Genomic DNA, 20358 nt, shown 5'->3' on the forward strand with positions numbered 1-20358 from the left:
AGATTTCACCAGTTATGCCAGACAGGGAAACTTTTAGATTTAGCTTTAAATGTGGCTGGAAGATAATTTTGTGGCCAAAGTATTATGACTTTTTTGTGATGGTGGCAGTGTGATTGATAGCTTTATCAATAATTTATTTAGCTTTATCAATACAAATGTAGTTTATTGTATAGATAAAGGGATAAGGGAGATAGAATACATCCCACGTATTCCTTGCGTGTCATAGAAGGTGAGTAAGAGGGGTGGGAGTCAGGTGGGGCTTAAAACCCTTTCCTTCTTGTATCTCAATTTCTGAAAGCAGCAACAGAGGAAGGAGCTAAGGGAGGAGTGTTCATGTGTTCATTCTTTTTGAAGGCTCAATCTGGGGTGTCTAAACTTTTTTGGATATAACCAAGATGAGAAGAAGGCAATGATAGATATATGTATGAGGAAAGTAACATGGATGTTCTAGATCTGGGAGAAAAAAAAGCTCAGGGATAAGGGGAAGAATGGTTTAAAAATGCCATAGAGGTAAAGTTAGGGGTTAGTGTATAGGTGAGAGCTGAGAAAGGGGTAGCACTTAGGTTGAAGGACGAGTTAGGAGAATATGTGAAAGAGTGTAAAGAATTGGTCTGCAGACTGAAATGGGTGAGAATGTAAATGGCCAGTTAGAGGTGGATGATTACTAGTTCTTTTGCACCTGGCCCTGAGGAGAATGATGAAGAGAGGTGAGTGTCTTGGGAAGTGTTGGGTGAATTTGTTGGCAATTTTCATGCAAGAGGTGAGGTATTAGTGATAGGTGATTGAAGTGTGAAAGGAGTTGACGATATGATTTGGGGGGGGGGGAGGAGGATTTTCTGTATATTGGATAGAAATGATGAACAGCTTGTGGAGCTGTATGCTGAAATGGGACCGGTAATTAGGAAAACCTGGTTTAAAAGGAGGAAGTGAGGGTGAAAGAGGAAATGATATAGGTGAGAAGAGGATGGTGGAAGTGCACTTGGCAAAGATACTTTAGGGAAGAAATATCAGATGAGATTGAGTTTAGAAATGCAAAAGGTGAGTGTATACAAAGCAAAGTGACTTGCTGTCAAGGGACTGAAACCACAGCATATGAAGTAGTTGGTGGAAACATTGAAAAGGTCTAATTACCCTGCTTGTGAGTATACATGATGGCTGGAGAGTAGATGTGAGCAAATGAGGCCATTTCTTCACCTGTTCTTGGTGTTGCCTTGCTAAAATGGGAAAGTGCAAACAAGTTTGAAAAAAATCATGTGATATATTTGCTCTAACAATTTACATCTATAACTTTTAAGCAACTCTTTTTCTCATTTTGCATGTAAGTTTATATTTATGATTATGATTTACCAGAATGCAAACTGTGGATGAGGGTGGAGGTGTGATGGTGGGGGTGTGGGCAGAGCTGCGGTCATCCCTACGCCAGCTTCACCGCTCCATGATCCCTCAGACCACTCAGGGGTCTGTTCATCGATCTAGACCCTCCCTGAATCGCATCAAGGCTTTAGCCAACATGTTAGTGTCAAGGTATTTTACCTTTGATGATGAACCACAGTGATGTTCTTTCACTTCTTTGGTTGACAAATATGGTAGACTTAGCAAATGAAATATTAGAGTTTTAGGCATCTTTGTATGATTTTTGAGACACAAAGCTTTACATAAAAGGAGGAGCAAAATGGAATTGTGTGGAGCTGTATATTTGTTTCAGTATTTCCCTTAGAAAGTGCAGGATCTTAGGAGCTAGAATTCTTTAGATTACCTGTTCTGACTGAACACTCGTAGTCGGGAACCATAGGGATTATTTAAGGAAATGTTCATATTGCTTAGCATGAAATCAGTAAAGCTTGTCACTTTTTTCATGTATGCTATATGTTTGTCATTTGTGTATTGTTTTTATGGGCTGAGGTTCAAATTCTCAAATAAGTAATATAAAAAACCTAGTGTAAGTTCATGTTGTAATGGAGATTATTCAAGAGATTCTCAGCATAGTTTCTTACGATAGTTTTGTTTAGCCGGTGGTAGAATTGGATGAGGAAGCTATTCTGGCTTGTTAAAGTGATTTTCCCTAAATTGAAAAGGTATGTCATTCAAACATAAAAACTACTACTTATATATAGTATGGCTGAGTAGGAGTTTGTGTTTGTTTACATTCCCATCAGCAGGGAAAGGTCCCAAAAGCATCACCGTAAGTTCACTACCACACTGTAACACTGGGTTAGTTATGAACATGAGGAATATAGATGATATAGATGTTGCTAAGCATTGTTAAGGTTTATTTTCTAGAACCTTCCAGTCAGCAAGTCCTTGCCTGTGTCATTCCTATGTAGGTCTTGTACATAACCTTATAAAGATAGATTTATGCCTTCTTCAGATGTTACTTACATGGTATGGCAAGTACTCATCTTGTGTCTATCATTTGTCAGGCTCTTTGCATAAAAAATCATGGGTGGTGTGAGGCCTGACAGACAATCTTCCACTATTAAGATATTAGCTTTTCATGATGCTTGATTTGAAAATATTAAATCTCATTAATTTTGTTGGAAACTTTTGAAAATATTGATTTTTTTTCCTGAAGTAGGGAGGAAATTTCTTAATCCACTTGATTGTAGACTTTTCTATACCCCTTTTATTTTTAAACTTCATAAATGATATTTTGAAACATTTGAATCAAGACCAAAGTGACTAAAGTTTTTGAAAACAGAATTATGGGAATTGCATGAATTATGAGCACTCGATATTAGGAGTGCATTACCTGTTATACTTATCTGCATGCATTTATATTATGAATTAACATAAAGTTTAACTGTGGCTTGCTTAACACTTGTGATGAGTGAGCTGTGATTAAACTTTGCAGGTAAATTCTGCATATATGATTGAAATTTGGGAAATAGCTGCCTGGATATGTATATATGCATAGAACTATAATAGGTCTTTTTCCTGTCAAGAGTTTTGAAGGTTTGTATCCTGGAATTCTTGTAGGTTTAAGAATTTAGACGTTTTATTGTCCACACCTAGATAGTCTTAGAAAGATTAACTAAATGATACCTTTGAAAAAAATCCTGTGATATCAGAAATGAAAAAAATCAATCAGAAGGACATTTTCTTTTTTGCAGATGTTTCTATGTAGGTCGCAACTTTAATGTTGCTTCTAAACTTGCAAGATACACGAGTGCGGTTCTAATAAATGGACAGTCTTGATTTTGATTGAAATGTTTATTCAGACAAATTTATGTGAAGTTTAGAGATAAAATCCTAGAAAAACAGAGAAAGTAGTAGGTTTTTTACACTTAAAATTTTTCATCTTAAACCAGACGAGATTAGGATGATGCATATACAAAATTAAAGTAAAAAAAATTCTCAGGCTGGTGACCCACGATGCACATCAGTTATATTTGCGCATCAGCCACTTGGCTCATGAGCTGTGCATTGAGCTAAAGGTGCGACTTCTGGCAACCATACATGACAACCCAACCACAGAAGAGGCCACTACTTTCATCCAGGGTAAGTAAATGCTTTATGAATGTTATAAGGAAAAGTCCTAATTTTGAACTACAGTTTCAGAATTTTGATTGTCTCTATGCATCAGAAAGTTGCAGCTATGTGTATTACTGCTGTTAACCCTGACTGCACTCTTGATCTTTTGGGGACTATTTCTGTGCACAAAAGATAAAGAAATTCCTTATGGATCATGTGTATATTATATGTTAGTAAAGAAGAATCCTGAAAAAAACCTTCTCCATTTTTTTTTTTATCAATTTTTTTTGGCAAAAGCCCATATGTTTAACTTTCATAGATATATTTGATTCTCTAACCCAGGCAGAGATTGGTTAGAAAAGTTATATTCAGTATATTGTAGACTAATTAACCATCAGATTAAAAGTTGATGTGTTCTTGGGTCACCTGTTAGGATTAGAAGATATGTTTTGATACCGTGTATATCTCATGGTGAAACTAGAAAAGTGTAAATTAGAAACACTCGTACCAACTGACCTTCTCATCAGTTCATTTTGTTTGGGTGTAATGCATTACTTCCTCAGCAAAGGAGATATATAGTGTTATTGTATCATCTACTGTCAAATTTGGCAACACAAGTGAACTATATTGATAATATGTGAGGTGTCAATTGGTGTTTACTTTTTTGTTTTAATAGTTTGGCAACAGAAGGATTTTTCTTTTAAGGCCCAGCCATTTGTTGCTGGTGCTACCTGGGTAAGGTAAGAAATGGTGAACTTGTATGAAAGTTTGGCCTTATTGGTTATGTGCTTATAATTTGTAAAGTACTGTACAAATTGAAACCTGGATAGGATAGTGAACTAATGTGGTCATGGCTTACCCATTCTTGACTGAGAAGTGGTTTCATTGACAAAATTCATTTGTTGTGGCTTACTAAACAGTAAAAACTTTCATGTAGACCTTTTTTAAAAGGCTTAGATAAGTATCTTCAAGTAGATGTAACGTGTATACCCATCCATTGTAGGTGTGTGTGACTCATACCAGTGGGTTATGAGTGTATGTGAAGCTTTGCACCCTGCATTGGAGCGTCTAGACTCAGAGCATCTGAGCCGCTTCAAACTTAACTGGGTGACTGTCAACATGCATATCTTCCACTCAACTATCCTCACTGATCCAGATGTACAGGACTATGCACAGATATGCAAACTGAAGGTTAGATATGAAAATCTCCACTGTACTTATTTAGCATGCTCTTATTTTTCTGCATATATGTGCATGCTCATAAGATGGCTTCTTTTTATCCTTTGAATTCTTGCTGTATTGAAAAAGGTTCTTGCTTTTATTCAGTTCTTAGCCACAATATTTACTTTCCTTTGAGGTCAGTCTTGCGAACAAGCATGCAAGAGAGATTCTCAAGGATATTTTAGGAAAATCAAAGAAAGGACCTTCCAACCCTCTAATTTCAGTAAGGAGGTTTTAGTTATTCCCACCATTTGCTGTTAACCATGTCAGTAATAATTTACCTCTGGCTTGCATTAGGCTAATTAAAGGCTGCCATCATCCTCCTCCTCCTCCTGCTGCTTGACATCTCAGAATATCCCTATGATCACATGCTGACAGAATGTCGTTACTGGACTGGCTTTACCCATTCCACGGATCAGGAACCTTTTTCTGTTCTTTTCTTTTAGTTTATTTGTAGAATGGTGCACTGTATGTATGCTTTAGTTAATGTTCAAGGATCTTGTGATATTTTGAAAAAAAAAAAAAATTAAGGATACTGGATATCTCAGTAATGATATTGAGAAATATTCTTTGTGATCATCATTGTCAGGTTTGTGTCAGGGTCATAACTAGCCATCATCCTCCTCCTCCTGCTGCTTGACATCTCAGAATATCCCTATGATCACATGCTGACAGAATGTCATTACTGGACTGGCTTTACCCATTCCACGGATCAGGACCTTTTTCTGTTCTTTTCTTTTAGTTTATTTGTAGAATGGTGCACTGTATGTATGCTTTAGTTAATGTTCAAGGATCTTGTGATATTTTGAAAAAAAAAAAAAAAAAATTGAGGATACTGGATATCTCAGTAATGATATTGAGAAATATTCTTTGTGATCATCATTGTCAGGTTTGTGTCAGGGTCATAACTAGCCACTTATACTACCCTCATTTGTGTATCAATGCACGTTGTTGATACCAGTCTCTGTAGCACTAATCCTTAACTGATGGGTGACTTGCTAAAAGTTGAAAAATAAAGTCTTCAGAATTTCTTTCTGAAATTGAAATGAAAGAAATACATGTGAAAGTAAAGTATATGTAAAAAAGTGAACTTACATACCTTATATGCTTGTGATATAATGCAGAAGTTAACATGTAGATCCCCTGTGGGAGTGGAGGGGAAATGGTGGAGGAGGGTTGTGGTGGGCATTTTTCATTCACGTTATATGCTTTCCATGATTGAATGAAAGAAATACATGTAAAAGCAAAGCATTGTACAATAGATAAGCTGATATATTTCATATTTCAATGGTATGATGTTGGAGTTAATGGTAAATTCCCCCTTAGAGGAATGGTGGAGGAAGGATTTTTGGGGTGTGCATCATGCAGATATTGTTTCCCATTACAGAATGAAAGAAATAAGCAGAAAAGTGAAAGATTTTATACAAAAGGATGAGCTAACATGTAACTTTATGCTAAGTTAATATCTATATCCCCATGGGAGTGGTAGAGAAATAGCATGGGAAGCTGTGTGAACAACTACAACCACATAACAAAACTGGGAGTAGGTAGCAGGTGGCTGAGTAACACTGGTCATTATATAGTTTGGAATAGTTAACAAGGCCCTAGGCAACACAGGAAACTGTTTAACTCATACTCTGGTCTATAGTCAAAAGGTTGGGGATAATGTTGGTGTGGTTTTACAGCCTGCAATGATGATAGGTGCACAGACATACAATGAAACTGATGCCAGCAAAGCAGATGCTCATTGGCAACAATGGAAACAGTTAATCCCTACACAGATAGACACACTGAAGTCTCAGAAACACAGCACTAGTCAGAAACATAGAAGTATTAAGCAAAGACTAACAAAATACCACCGCTTAAAGCTCTATATTAATATGGAGATTCCAGGGTTTTGGCCAACACATGCATAGAAAAGTCACTCAAAATTACTTATAGTGTGTGGGTTTCACTTTATAAACCACTGTTTCTTGTTTCAAGAAATTTGTCATGCTGATGTACTCAAAAGAGTGTTCCAAAGTATCTTGGCCTTTTTGTCCTTTATTGAGAAAGTAAACTATTTACAGTATGAACAAAGAATTCATTGTCTAAGTTTTGAACCATACACTGCTACACATACACTTACTTCCTGCACCAGTGACTCCTTTGATGCACTCACAGGGTGCCATATTAGTGTTTTTTTCAAATAAGAATGCGTACCTCATTATGGAAGGTTTCATAGCAGTCATATGTGGTGCCATGGTATACATGCATACATACAGGAACTGCTAACAAACCTTTTGTTGGAGGAAATCAGGAAATGAGGTATTTAGCAATAATCTGTCACCATTGTCAGATGGTATCTAAGTTTAGAACATTGTGATCTATACTGTGGAACTCTAGGATTCTTCATTCAGGAAAGACAGAGTTCAATGTGCGTCAGAATTATAGACAATATTTATTTTTGCTTTTAGGTTTAGTCTTCTTTCTGAAAGTTTTTCTTATGATTTTTTTCTCTTTCCTTTGGGTATACTTTCATGGTCAAAGGACAGACTGCTAAGGGGAGAATTGTAGGTTTTGAAAATTGAAAATATTTTTTTATGAAACGACATCCTGCAAGGACCGTTTCCTGGATTTCTTTCCCACCTTTCTCAGACTTTGAAGAACTCTTCTCTACCAACTGTGACCACTTTGGTGGCCAGAAGGAGGATGCTAACGTCATCTCTGTGGCAGTATTTGATTGGCATTAGATGGGCCCAAGATGAGTGAGCTACCACTGTCATGTATAATGAATGATTGGGAAGACCATTGTTTTCTTATCAGAAATACTGAAGGTTCTAACCTGATTTTTCTAGAGAATGTCCTAGTAAAGCTATCTTATGGTCGCAGGACACCACCTTGGAGAGAAAAGGTTTTTCAGTATTCATAACACCTTTTTTCAAATTTATTTAGGATTTTGTTTTTTCACCCAATGTCTTCTAGTTTCCTGTCTTTTCCAAAAGATTCAGCTTTTTCCTCACACTTTTAATGGGCTTTTTTACATCTTCAGTTCATCATGCTGTTTATCTCTCCATACTCCTACCTATGTTATTTCATGTAATGAATACATGAAGCAACTCTTCCATTACTACCATTGCATTTTCTGTGTCCCTCCATAGTATGTTGTGTATTTTGTAATGTTTTGATCATATTTTTCAGCATTTCAAATGGCTTTTGTCAGAAACTTTGCTTGATGGCCTGTTATGTGACACCCTTCAGATTAAGCATTCTTCCCTGTCCAGTATGTTTCTGTATGTCTGCCCTGTATATCTGTCAATCAATATATATACCTCTCTATCTCTGAGGCCTGATCCCTTTGGGAACTCCCTCATGGGGATGGCCACGGTAAAATTCTCCATAACTTAAACTCCACCGCCGCTTTGTAGCCTTTAGTGCATTAACCCTAACAGGCCTTTGACACAGTGTTTTCAGAGGCTTCTATGTAATGTTCCTACCAACTACAGTGTTTTTCAAAGGCTCCAGCCTAATATTCCTACCAACAACTACGACCTAATGTGTCTACCTAATATGTATATTTTTATAAATTTTTATGAAAAGTAAGTACTAACAACACTGATACCATATGGTGCACACATTCGACATATTCATTATCTGTTTTATCATTTTGATTTTGAACTTTTACGCGTATTTTTATACTTTTCTTTCTTGTTTTATTTCCTTCCCATCCATGTATGTGTTTCTTCACTGATTTTCTCCCTTAAGTATTCTTCCTCAACTGAGATTCTTTTTTACATTGTGTCTATACCCCCCATCTGAACTTCTTTCCTAATGCATTCTGACCTTTTTCTCTGCTGTCTCACGTGGGTAAGTGATTATTATATTAAGTCATTATTATTTTGACTTTCTAAAAGGGGAAACAGAAGGAGTCACGCGGGGAATACTCATCCTCCTCAAAGGCTCCGATTGGGGTTTCTAAATGTGTGTGGATGTAACCAGGATGAGAAAAAAAGGAGAGATACGTAGTATGTTTGAGGAAAGGAACCTGGATATCTTGGCTCTGAGTGAAACGAAGCTCAAGGGGGAAGGGAAGAGTGGTTTGGGAATGTCATGGGAGTAAAGTCAGGGGTTAGTGAGAGGACAAGAGCAAGGGAAGGAGTAGCACTACTCCTGAAACAGGAGTGGGGGGAGTGTGTGATAGAGTGTAAGAAAGTAAGCTCTAGATTGATATGGGTAAAACTGAAAGTGGATGGAGAGAGATGGGTGATTATTGGTGCATAAACACCTGGGCATGAGAAGAAAGATCATGAGAGGCAATTGTTTTGGGAGCAGCTGAGTGAGTGTGTTAGTAGTTTTGATGCACGAGAACAGGTTATAGTGATGGGTGATTTGAATGCAAAGGTGAGTAATGTGGCAGTTGAGGGAACAATTGGTGTACATGGGGGTGTTCAGTGTTATAAATGGAAATGGTGAAGAGCTTGTAGATTTATGTGCTGAAAAAGGACTGGTGGTTGGGAATACCTGTTTTAAAAAGAGAGATATACATAAGTATATGTATGTAAGTAGGAGAGATGATCAGAAAGCGTTATTGGATTACGTGTTAATTGATAGGCGCGTGAAAGAGAGACTTTTGGATGTTAATGTGCTGAGAGGTGCAACTGGAGGGATGTCTGATCATTATCTTGTGGAGGCGAAGGTGAAGATATGTGGAGGTTTTCAGAAAAGAAGAAAGAATGTTAGGGTGAAGAGAGTGGTGAGAGTAAGTGAGCTTGGGATGGAGACTTGTGTGAGGAAGTACCAGGAGATACTGAGTACAGAATGAAAAAAGGTGAGAACAAAGGATGTAAGGGGAGTTAGGGAGGAATGGGATGTATTTTAGGGAAGCAGTGATGGCTTGTGCAAAAGATGCTTGTGGCATGAGAAGTGTGAGAGGTGGGCAGATTAGAAAGAGTAGTGAGTGGTGGGATGAAGAAGTAAGATTATTATTGAAAGAGAAGAGAGAGGCATTTGGTCGATTATTGCAGGGAAATAATGCAAATGAGTGGGAGATGTATAAAAGAAAGAGGCAGGAGGTCAAGAGGAAGGTACAAGAGGTCAAAATGAGGGCAAATGAGAGTTGGGGTGAGAGAGTATCATTAAATTTTAGGGAGAATGAAAAGATGTTTTGGACGGAGGTAAATAAAGTGCATAAGACAAGGGAACAAATGTAAACATCAGTGAAGGGGGCTAATGGGGAGGTGTTAACAAGTAGTGGTGATGTGTGAAGATGGAGTGAGTATTTTGAAGGTTTGTTGAATGTGTTTGATGATAGAGTGGCAGATATCGGATGTTTTGGTCGAGGTGGTGTGCATAGTGAGAGGGTTAGCGAGAATGATTTGGTGAACAGAGAAGAGGTAGTAAAAGCTTTGCGGAAGATGAAAGCCGTTAAGTCAGTGAGTTTGGATGGTACTGCAGTGGAATTTATTAAAAAAGGGGGTGACTGTATTGTTGACTGGTTGGTAAGGTTATTTAATGTATGTATGACTCATGGTGAGGTGCCTGAGGGTTGACGGAATGCTTGCATAGTGCCATTGTACAAAGATGAAGGGGATAAAAGTGAGTGCTCAATTTACAGAGGTATAAGTTTGTTGAGTATTCCTGGGAAATTATATGGGAGGGTATTGATAAAAGGGTGAAGGCATGTACAGAGCATCAGATTGGGGAAGGGCAGTGTGGCTTCAGAAGTGGTAGAGGATGTGTGGATCAGGTGTTTGCTTAGAAGAATGTATGTGATAAATACTTAGAAAGCAAATGGATTTGAATGTAGCATTTATGGATCTGGAGAAGGCATATGATAGAGTTGATAGAGATGCTCTGTGGAGAGTATTAAGAATATATGGTGTGGGGGGCAAGTTGTTAGAAGCAGTGAAAAGTTTTTATCGAGGATGTAAGGCATGTCTACGAGTAGGAAGAGAGGAAAGTGATTGGTTCTCAGTGAATGTCAGTTTGTGGCAGGAGTGCGTGATGTCTCCATGGTTGTCTAATTTGTTTATGGATGGAGTTGTTAGGGAGGTGAATGCAAGGGTTTTGGAAAGAGGGGCAAGTATACAGTCTGTTGTGGATGAGAGAGCTTAGGAAGTAAGTCAGTTGTTGTTCGCTGATGATACAGCGCTGGTGGCTGATTCATGTGAGAAACTGCAGACGGTGACTGAGTTTGGTAAAGTGTGTGAACGAAGAAAGCTGATAGTAAATGTGAATAAGGGCAAGCTTATTAGGTACAGTAGGGTTGAGGGACAAGTCAATTGGGAGGTAAGTTTGAATGTAGAAAAACTGGAAGATGCGAAGTGTTTTAGATATCTGGGAGTGGATTTGGCAACGGATGGAACCATGGATGCGGAAGTGAATCATAGGGAGGGGGAGGGGGCAGAAATTCTGGGAGCATTGAAAAATGTGTGGAAGTCGAGAACATTATCTTGGAAAGCAAAAATGGGTATGTTTGAAGGAATAGTGGTTCCAACAATGTTATATGGTTGCGTGGCGTGGGCTATAGATAGAGTTGTGCGGAGGAGGGTGGATGTTCTGGAAATGAGATGTTTGAGGACAGTATGTGGTGTAAGATGGTTTGACCAAGTAAGTAATGAAAGGGTAAGAGAGATGTGTGGTAATAAAAAGAGTGTGGTTGAGATAGCAGAAGAGGGTGTTTTGAAATGGTTTGGTCACATGGAGAGAATGAGTGAGGAAAGATTGACTAAGAGGATATATGTGTCAGAGGTGGAGGGAACGAGGAGAAGTGGGAGACCAAATTGGAGGTGGAAGGATAGAGTGAAAAAGATTTTGAGTGATCGGGGCCTGAACATGCAGGTGAAAAGCGTGCAAGGAATAGAGTGAATTGGAACGATGTGGTATACCGGGGTCGACGTGCTGTCAATGGATTGAACCAGGGCATGTGAAGTGTCTGGGGTAAACCATGGAAAGTTTTTTGGGGCCTGGATGTGGAGAGGGAGCTGTGGTTTCGGTGCTTTATACATGACAGCTAGAGACTGAGTGTGAACAAATGTTGTCTTTTCCTAGTGCTACCTCGCACACATGCATTGGGAGGTGGTTGTTATTTCATGTGGGGCAGGGTGGCGATGGGAATGAATAAGGGCAGACAGTATGAATTATGTACATGTGTATATATGTATATGTCTGTATGTGTATATTGATGTATATGTTGAGATGTATAGGTATGTATATGTGCGTGTGTGGACATGTATGTGTATACACGTGTATGTGTGTGGGTTGGGCCATTCTTTCGTCTGTTTCCTTGCGCCACCTCGCTAACGCGGGAGACAGTGACAATGTAAAATAAAAGATAGAAAAATAGATATTAAATGTACATCTATCCAGGTTGAATTCTGTAACAATCAGCCTTGATTTCCTTTGTATCCATTGGAGGGAAAATACATTTGAATATCCTCATTCCATCTGAGCATGTTTGAGAAATATGGAAGGAAAGAGTTTAGAAGATGGACAGAATGTATTTCAATGAGAAGATTGAAAATAGGTGTATGGAGACCAAATTGAGGTGGAGGAGTGATGGAGTATATGTGTGATAGAAATGTTGAGGGATGTGCATTTTAAGATTTGTACAAGAATTATTGTCTTGCCAATTTAGATGATGTATGTAGGTTTCTTAACCTCTCTCTTTCTGCCCCAGTAGCTCCTTCTGTGAAGCTTCTGTGTTCAGGATGCCATTTATGTACTGTTCCCAGTACCATAGGTTAAGGACTATGTATGTCTTTATGAGGTGAAGTAAGAGTTGTGTATCTTAAGTATGGAAGTTACATCATTGGCATGAGGAGTCTTGTAATACGTTGAATTGGTTTTTATAATGTTATAGAGATGGATGGTCTTCGGCACACAATTCAGAAAGTGTAATTTACATATATCTGGGGAATGTGGTTTCAGATGCATGTATGTTTGATGTGATGAAGACAGTCAATAGGTGGTTGTTTAGTGCTTGTTGGGTCATTTTGGTGTGTATATGTTTTATTTTCATATTTGCTGGAGTTGGGGGAATTTGTAGGTACAGATGAAGTGTAAAGCAGGGATATTTTTATTTCTTCTTTGGAGATTGTGGTTAGTTATGGGTTGGTTTGGATGAGAAGCATCAAGAGCTGTTGCAAAGAATTGAGTGCCAAGCATAATGAGGTGGGATTTTATTAGGAGGATCCTTGTTTCATTATGTAGATACTCACTGTTTTTGGTTACTTGGCAGCTAGTGATTGTTCTGAGTGATCGGTTTTTTGTAGTTTGCAGCTTTGTTTTATTTGCTTTTGACAGGGTGGATGACCAGGCAAGCAGGTGTAGTTTAGGGTGGAGCTGATGAATTATATATGGAGAATACAAAGGGATTTCGTGTCCAAATTTCATACCAGTAAGTGTTCTGAGGGCATTTAATTTGTTTATTACTTTTGTGTTAATGTTTGTAATGTGGGGTTTGAATGTCGTACATGATACCCAGATTAGTTGGAGTTTATTGAGTGGAAGCAAATGTCCATTCAAGGTGACGGGAGGATGTGGGTTGGATTTTATATCTGTCTAGGGTTAAATGAGTGACTGAAGACGTTAGTGGAGTTGTGAATATTGTGTTCTGGTTGGGCCACTGTTCCAGTTGTGTGGTGGTGTAATGTTGCATGTTTGTTGTTGCCTGCTTCGTGTTTTGGTGCTATGATGTGATTGTAAGGTCATTTTGGAAGAGATTGAACATGTATGGATAGAAACTGCTAATTGAAGATGTGGAGTCTCTTTTGCGTTGGCCACCCCCGCAATGGGAATTATTTGTATTTTCTTAATGTTTACTTTATACAGTGTTTCTTTTAATTGCTCTCCTGGTTTTAGGTGTTCACTAATATGATTTTTATTTCTATCAGTTGAGTGGTTCACCTGGGGGTGATGATGTCATGGGGTGCTTAGCATCACTTCACCGCACCCTTGCAGTAGCGGAAGCAGTATGGGTGCGTGCAGATGCTCTCTTACAAGACTATGCTGTGGAGCGGGCGGCCTTAAGTACACGTCGTAGGCAGCTTCTTGCAGATTGGGAACAGTTCAAAGCCCAGCAACGAACGCAGCATCAGCAAGAGCATGTCATGAAAAATGGATTGCAGAGTGCTACTGTAACATCAACAGCAGGTGCAGTTTAGTGATATCTAGTTAGATATGTCCAAGATTCAGTGTACTGGTAAGGAAGGACTTATATCTTACCTCTCTGAGATTTTGATTTTCACATATGTACACTCCATCCCATTATTGCAGCACTTAAGGGCAAGGTGAAAACAACGGTAAGGTTTAAGAGGCTCTTAAGAATATGTTAGGAAATTTGGTAACTGCTGAAATCAACTTTTGGTGTAAAATATTTAAAGGTTTGTAATTTAAGAATGTTCATTTTGAAGAAACTTGCTTATTGAGTTTAAGACTGTTCAAAGAAACTTACTTTATGAGTAAAACTTTAATATCCTTCTTGTATTGAAACTTAAACATATGATGTGAAGTAGACTATTATAATTAATATGAAATATGGTTGATTTGTGTTATGCCTCCACTATGTGATTGCTGTGATAGCAGTAACTCAGTGCAGCATATTCTCTATAAAAATCTCTCTGCAGAGGATGGTGTAGCTCAATGCCCTTGTGATGACTGTGCTGGTGGGCGAGGAAAACTGGGTGACTCTCAGACTTCATCTACTAATCCTAGGATTCCACTCTCATCCACTGCAGATATCCGCCCCCCTTCAAGCTGTGAATGCCACTTCTGTAATGCCTCAATGGCAGCTGCTGTAAGTGACGTTGAATTTTGTGATTATGATAAAGCATTGCATTTCAGTGTCTCTTCTAATGAAAAACTTGTTGGCATCTGGTTAGCCTCTTATGTGTCTGTTTTTAGAATACATTAGTATACACCATTGTTGGAAATACATGTGTCATCATTAGTCATATGCTTGAGGATTGAACTATGGAGCAACTTATATGTCCATGGAATAAAAGTGAATTATATATTGATAAAACACTGTGCACCTGGGCACATGTAGTGGTCATTGGAACCACAGAATAGTCAACTGGCTTTGCCGTGGATAGTGGGCTCTGGATTTGATTTGTTATATGTGATGGCTGGAGAGTGAATATAAGCAAATGAGGCCATTGTTCTTCTGTGTTTGGCACTACTTAACTAAAGTGGAAAATGGCTAACAAGTTTGAGAAAAATGTGTATTTTTCACCTCTCTTGTGAAGATAAGGGAGCTTTACATTAACTCTTAATCTGTGGCAGACATCTTTGGTTGTACATGCAATACCCTCCATACAAAGGGGTCAGACCTCTACCACTTGTGTGACAAGCAGTGCCCATAGTAGAAAAAGCTGTATGTTTATTACTAAATGGTGACCTACTTCTGTAGATGTTTAAACTTATGTTACCACTGTTTAACTCTTGAGACGAAGCAATTATGAGAATTTTCTGTGCTTATTATAAGTAAATTTTTAAATGTTTATAAAAGGAAAAATCTTTAATTTTGTTGTAATGATTAACTCGAATATAAATTTCTAGATAAAATTACTTACAATTCAGTGTGGTTAGACATTATTTGCATTTGCTGCATACCTTTATAATTGAAAAACTGTCCTTTATCATGGGTGCTGGTGGTGTGTTTTAAACTTTGTTTTATATTTATATACCTTTTTGTTTGACAAGAATAATTAGTAAGACATTACAACTAGTACCCATTGGGAGATGGCTGGATGTTTTCATATTCATATATCTCCTTGTTTGAAAGGAATGATCTTGCCATGTTACTATGGCTATAGCATGCTTTATGAGAAATGGTAGAATTTGAGTCGTTTTATGTATGTGTTTAGGATGAAGTCCGTTTGATTACTTGTAATTGAATAGCGATATCTCTATTGTGGGTGCTGATAGCTGAGTTGTAACTCTTCTGTTTGTCCCACAATTGGTAGAAGTTTGAATCCTTCCTGTGAAAGCAAAGATAGGTACGTGCGATGGTATGTTAAGTCCTGACAGTGTTGTATGGTTGTAAGGTATGGGCCTTAGTTGACTTCTGATGAAATAGGATTTGACCAAACACCTTAATTTTGCAGACACCAGAGGAGCCTGTGTTACCACCATCCTCAGGGAGCTCTCTACCCCCTTTGGCCCAACCTCAGCTCTCACTGTATCCTCATATTCATAGCACACCCCCAGGAAGTGATATAGTAGGTGTGGGCCAATCAAGAGAAGATTTGGGTCCTATTCCTCCAGCACCTACAACCAAGCCGCCCATCACAACAAACCCTTACGTGGTGTGATCTTGTTTCTTATCTCTTTTTAGCTTACTTTTACTTGATTTTCATATTTGCTCTAATAGAATTTATTTAGATTTGTATGTGAGTGTGATAGAGCCTTAAAAATCTCTCTCTCTCTCTCTCTCTCTCTCTCTCTCTCTCTCTCTCTCTCTCTCTCTCTCTCTCTCTCTCTCTCTGAAATACTTGACACCTCCCTCCATGGCAAAGATAAAGATGGTTGCTAATTTCATAGCCAGATACTGTACCACAGTGACTCACAATGGCTTTGCCTTTAAAATGCTTAAACTCATCAATGGAATTTTCCAAGGAGCAGTTCTTTCTCCAGCTTTCTTCAATCTCTTCCTACAGGACCTCCTGTTCCATTAGGCAGACCTGAGCTTGAAAGTCCTTTCATATGCAAATGATTCCACGATCATATCACAGCTCCCTAACACAGGGAACAACATCGGACATGCAGCACTGCATTACACAGTTGGAACATTGCCTCACCACAAACAGAATTTTTGCATTTCCAATCAATCTTTTAATCTCAAAGTCATGAATCCAGCTCACATCCTCCAGTCACCTTGAGTGGACAGTCTTCCACTGAACAAACTACCACCCATTCCAGGCATCACATAAGAAACACACAACATTTGCTCTGCACATCACAGACTAAATGACCTCAGGACTTTAACTGGCATTTGATTGGGACAAGAAAAAGCATCCTTTAACATCCTGTATAAACAATTCATTTGCTTCACTTTAAACTATAACTCACCCGTATGGTCTTCCACCTTCTCTAAACCAGATATTAAAAAGTGCAAACAACACAGTATAGTGCACACACAACAATTACAGGCTGTCTAGCAACCACACTCAACACCATCATAATCAAACAAAGATCCTTTCAATAGAGCGCTACTTCAGCATGCTCAGCACTTAGTTCTATGAAACAGCACTCGACCCATTCCATGCAAACCACTTTATGACTAACCACCAACCTCAGGACAGAGAAAAAAGCTTACTCCTGCCTCACAGTTTAGTAATCTCTATAAATAGGTTCCTTCACCGTAACAAATACAACTCTAACATAGCACATACACACTGAAATAACTTGATAAGCATTAACCAAACGATCTTCCTGCTCAGTCTTAAATTACAGCCTGCAGGACATACACCTACAAGAAACCACACTCCCATGAGAAGCACAAGTCACTCTACTGCATATTCTCTGGACATCACCCTTCACTACAAAACTGCAAACACTGTTTCAAAATATTCCAAGACCCTTCATGTCACAATGCAGCTTCCACAAAGAAGACATACCACTCGTACATAAAAGTGTAATATGAGCAGTAATTGTGCAGTTATGTTTAGGAATGTTTTTTCACATCACGGTAGATATACTGATTTGAAGATATTTATAGATAAAGTAAAAGCATTTACATATTTGTTGTACTCTGTAATTGGGAACAGAATAGAATATAATTTGGTAGAATAAAGACTTGCTCTGAATTCTGATATTAGTATTCATGGATACACTGACTTGTCAGCTTTATCACATCTTTTATATAGTTCTTGATGTGTTGATGGTGAAAGCTGATTTTATGAGTGAATATGGGCTTGTCTATTATTATTTTGGGAATGGAAATGTGACAGCAAGTGAATCATAACTGTCTTGATCTTGTTTTATTTCTCTAATCAGAGAATCATGAATATCCAGTTGCCTTATTGAAGATTGATCATCTTAAGTTATTGAGCCACGAACATTTTGGAGAGCTTGATGTTTCCATGAATCCATAACTACCCATGTCAAGATGTAAAAGAAATTTCATACTGTTATGGCTAATTTTATATAGATGCTGGCATTGCTGTTAAATTTTTTCTTTTGAAGATTTTGATATTTGGTCTTTGTCTGTGGTTTGATTCATTCTTTAATTCTTGATTTTGAAAAAGAAGTATTTTGAACAGGCAGTGAGTTCAGCTTCCCTTGAATATTGCATATAATTTTCTGTATGTACGCTAAAGTAAATAGCGGATGTGTGTTTTTATTGCATGTTACTTTACATTTGACTTAATTCTCATAAGTGAGATTTTGTAAATATGGTTTTAATATCAATCTGATAGATTTGAATTTTGAATATGCTTTCTCCTGCAGGGGAGTGATCTTTTGACAGAGCAGCTAATGCGTGAATGGGAGCTAGTATATGGGGATACTCTCACACCTCCAGGGTCACACCCCATTCTTCCACCACCAGAAGCTGTCCTACCCCGTTATGAGTATGTAATAGTTTATGGTATTTATTTGATTTACATTATGTTCCTATGTGAACGATGGTATTAATGCATGGGCATCTGCAGAAATGAATTACATTTCAAGTTTAATAAAAGTATGCCATAATCGTGTGTTGCATCACAAAATTAAATTGAATTGGCACATACAGTGAAAAACAAATGTTACCCTTAGGAATGCAGATAGATTCAGGCTTTCTGGTTGTTCTATGAAAAGTAAGTCTTGTTTTGAGCATTATGACTTGCCATTGTGACCCCCTTGATGGTAGTTCCCAGAGGGAATGGGCATTAGAGTTAGAGATAGATAGATGAAATAAAGCTTCATCTTATGCAAGGATTTCACCTCCTCTCTTTTCACCAAACAATCTGCCTTAGCTCCCCTGCTATGTATTTGTGCAAGGCTTTCACCTCCTCCTATTTCACAAAAAGAAAATTTCTTGGCTCTCTTCCTATTTATATTTCCACATCCCAAATGCCCCAAGTACTGCCCAGTCATCTAACACATTCAGCAGTCCATGATACTCACACCATCTCCTAACTTCTCTTTGTTTGTTTATACTTCCCCATGTACATCCTTCACTGATGCATTTCTTTGTTTTTTTCTTCATCTCACACTGTTCACCTTCCAAAATGTTTTCTTATTCTCCATGAAGCTTAGTGACACTCTCTCACTTTATCTCTTTTTTTGCCCTCTTCAGCCCCGCACATTCCTCATGACCTCTACTACTTCGTTTTTTATACACTTCAGTCACTCCTTCCCTGCAGGTAATGCCACATGCCTCTCTTTTCTCTTTCACTATCTTTTTGACTTCTTCATTTCACCACTCACTACCCTTTTTCACATGCCAGTGTCCCACCTTCTGCATGCCACATATTCTCCAGCACTTTTTAGAATTGACTTCTAGAACGTCTTCCATTTGTCACACACTCCTCTAGTTTTGATTAACTTCTTGCCTTTTGCATTTCTTCCCCCAGTCTCACACAAGCCTCTTTTTCAAGCTCACTGACTTGCACTGCCTCTTCTCATCCATGTTATATCCTCTTTCCCTAAAGCCTCCTCACCTACAGCAAGAAGTGATAAGAATCTTTCCTTATTTCCTTAACATGCCAGCCATTTTGTACATAAGCCAGTAATGTCCACTCATCATCAACCCATGTAACCTGCATATATTTACATACATCCTTTTTTTTTTTATTAACCAGATATTTCCAGTTACCAATACTTCTTCAATGCACAGTTCCACAAGCTATTTACCATTTTCATTTATTTTGGTTAGCACACAATCACCAGTTAGACACACCTGCTGCACCATCTGTGCTTGCATTCAAATCAACCATCAGAAAAACTCAATCTCCTCCATCAAAATTGCTGATGCATTCATTCAGGTCCTAAAACACCCCTCTCTTTTTCATTCTTTTTCTAATCCATGTTCATTTTTATCCACATCAGTTTGGAGCTCACTTCCTTATACTCTTCCTCAAGTGCCACCTCTCCATTGCTCTTGCCTTCACTCTAAACTCAGACTTTATCCTTAGGACAGACACAAACCATTCTACCTTCTCTTTTTTTTTTTTAGCTTGTTTTCACTCAGCCATAATATCTAGGTTCCTTTCCCCAAACATACTCCCTTTCTCATTCTTGTCATCTTGGTATATCTACACACATTCAGACATCCCAGCATATGCCTTCAAGAAGGATGAGCTGTCTTTGCTTAGTTCCTTGTGCTCCAATTTTTTCATAGTGTATCATATATAGTGGTTTAAAAGATTGAGACAGAAGTTTCCATCAGAAATGTAATAGCTTAAGATTTTATTGAAATAGATGTTTTAGTTAAATTAAAATGCAGGTTCTGAAGTTTGTTTTGGTTTATTGAGTAGAAACTTTCTCTTCTCCCTATGTTAAGGTTGGGTTATGTCAATCCCGTGGCACAGTAAACACCTTCATGTCCTGGAAACAGAAAGAGGCAAAAGGAAATATTACTTGAACTTTTGATACTGGAAACTTAAATCTACTTTGATATACTGTTTCCTTATCAGTGCTTTATAGATCTCTTAGTAAGTAGAGCTACATCATTCGTCAAAATCAAAGCTCATTGATATG

The 20358-nt window shown here is 38.1% G+C and overlaps 1 protein-coding gene across 4 annotated transcripts in view; it reads left to right on the plus strand.

Moving 5' to 3' along the window:
- The window catches only part of LOC139765902 (uncharacterized), a 65783-nt gene that overhangs the window by 2885 nt on the left and 42540 nt on the right, over positions 1-20358 (plus strand). For 2 of the 4 annotated variants that reach the window (XM_071693848.1, XM_071693850.1), the window contains exons 2-8: positions 1351-1524; positions 3359-3498; positions 4475-4662; positions 13566-13824; positions 14298-14467; positions 15780-15980; positions 18124-18245. In XM_071693848.1, the coding sequence (XP_071549949.1) occupies positions 1351-1524; positions 3359-3498; positions 4475-4662; positions 13566-13824; positions 14298-14467; positions 15780-15980; positions 18124-18245 (1254 nt within the window). The remainder of the gene's footprint in view (positions 1-1350; positions 1525-3358; positions 3499-4474; positions 4663-13565; positions 13825-14297; positions 14468-15779; positions 15981-18123; positions 18246-20358) is intronic. The other 2 variants (XM_071693851.1, XM_071693849.1) reach the window with 2 other exon arrangements.

The sequence above is a fragment of the Panulirus ornatus genome, chromosome 56, assembly GCF_036320965.1.
Source record: "Panulirus ornatus isolate Po-2019 chromosome 56, ASM3632096v1, whole genome shotgun sequence".
Classification (NCBI taxonomy): Eukaryota; Metazoa; Arthropoda; class Malacostraca; order Decapoda; family Palinuridae; genus Panulirus; species Panulirus ornatus.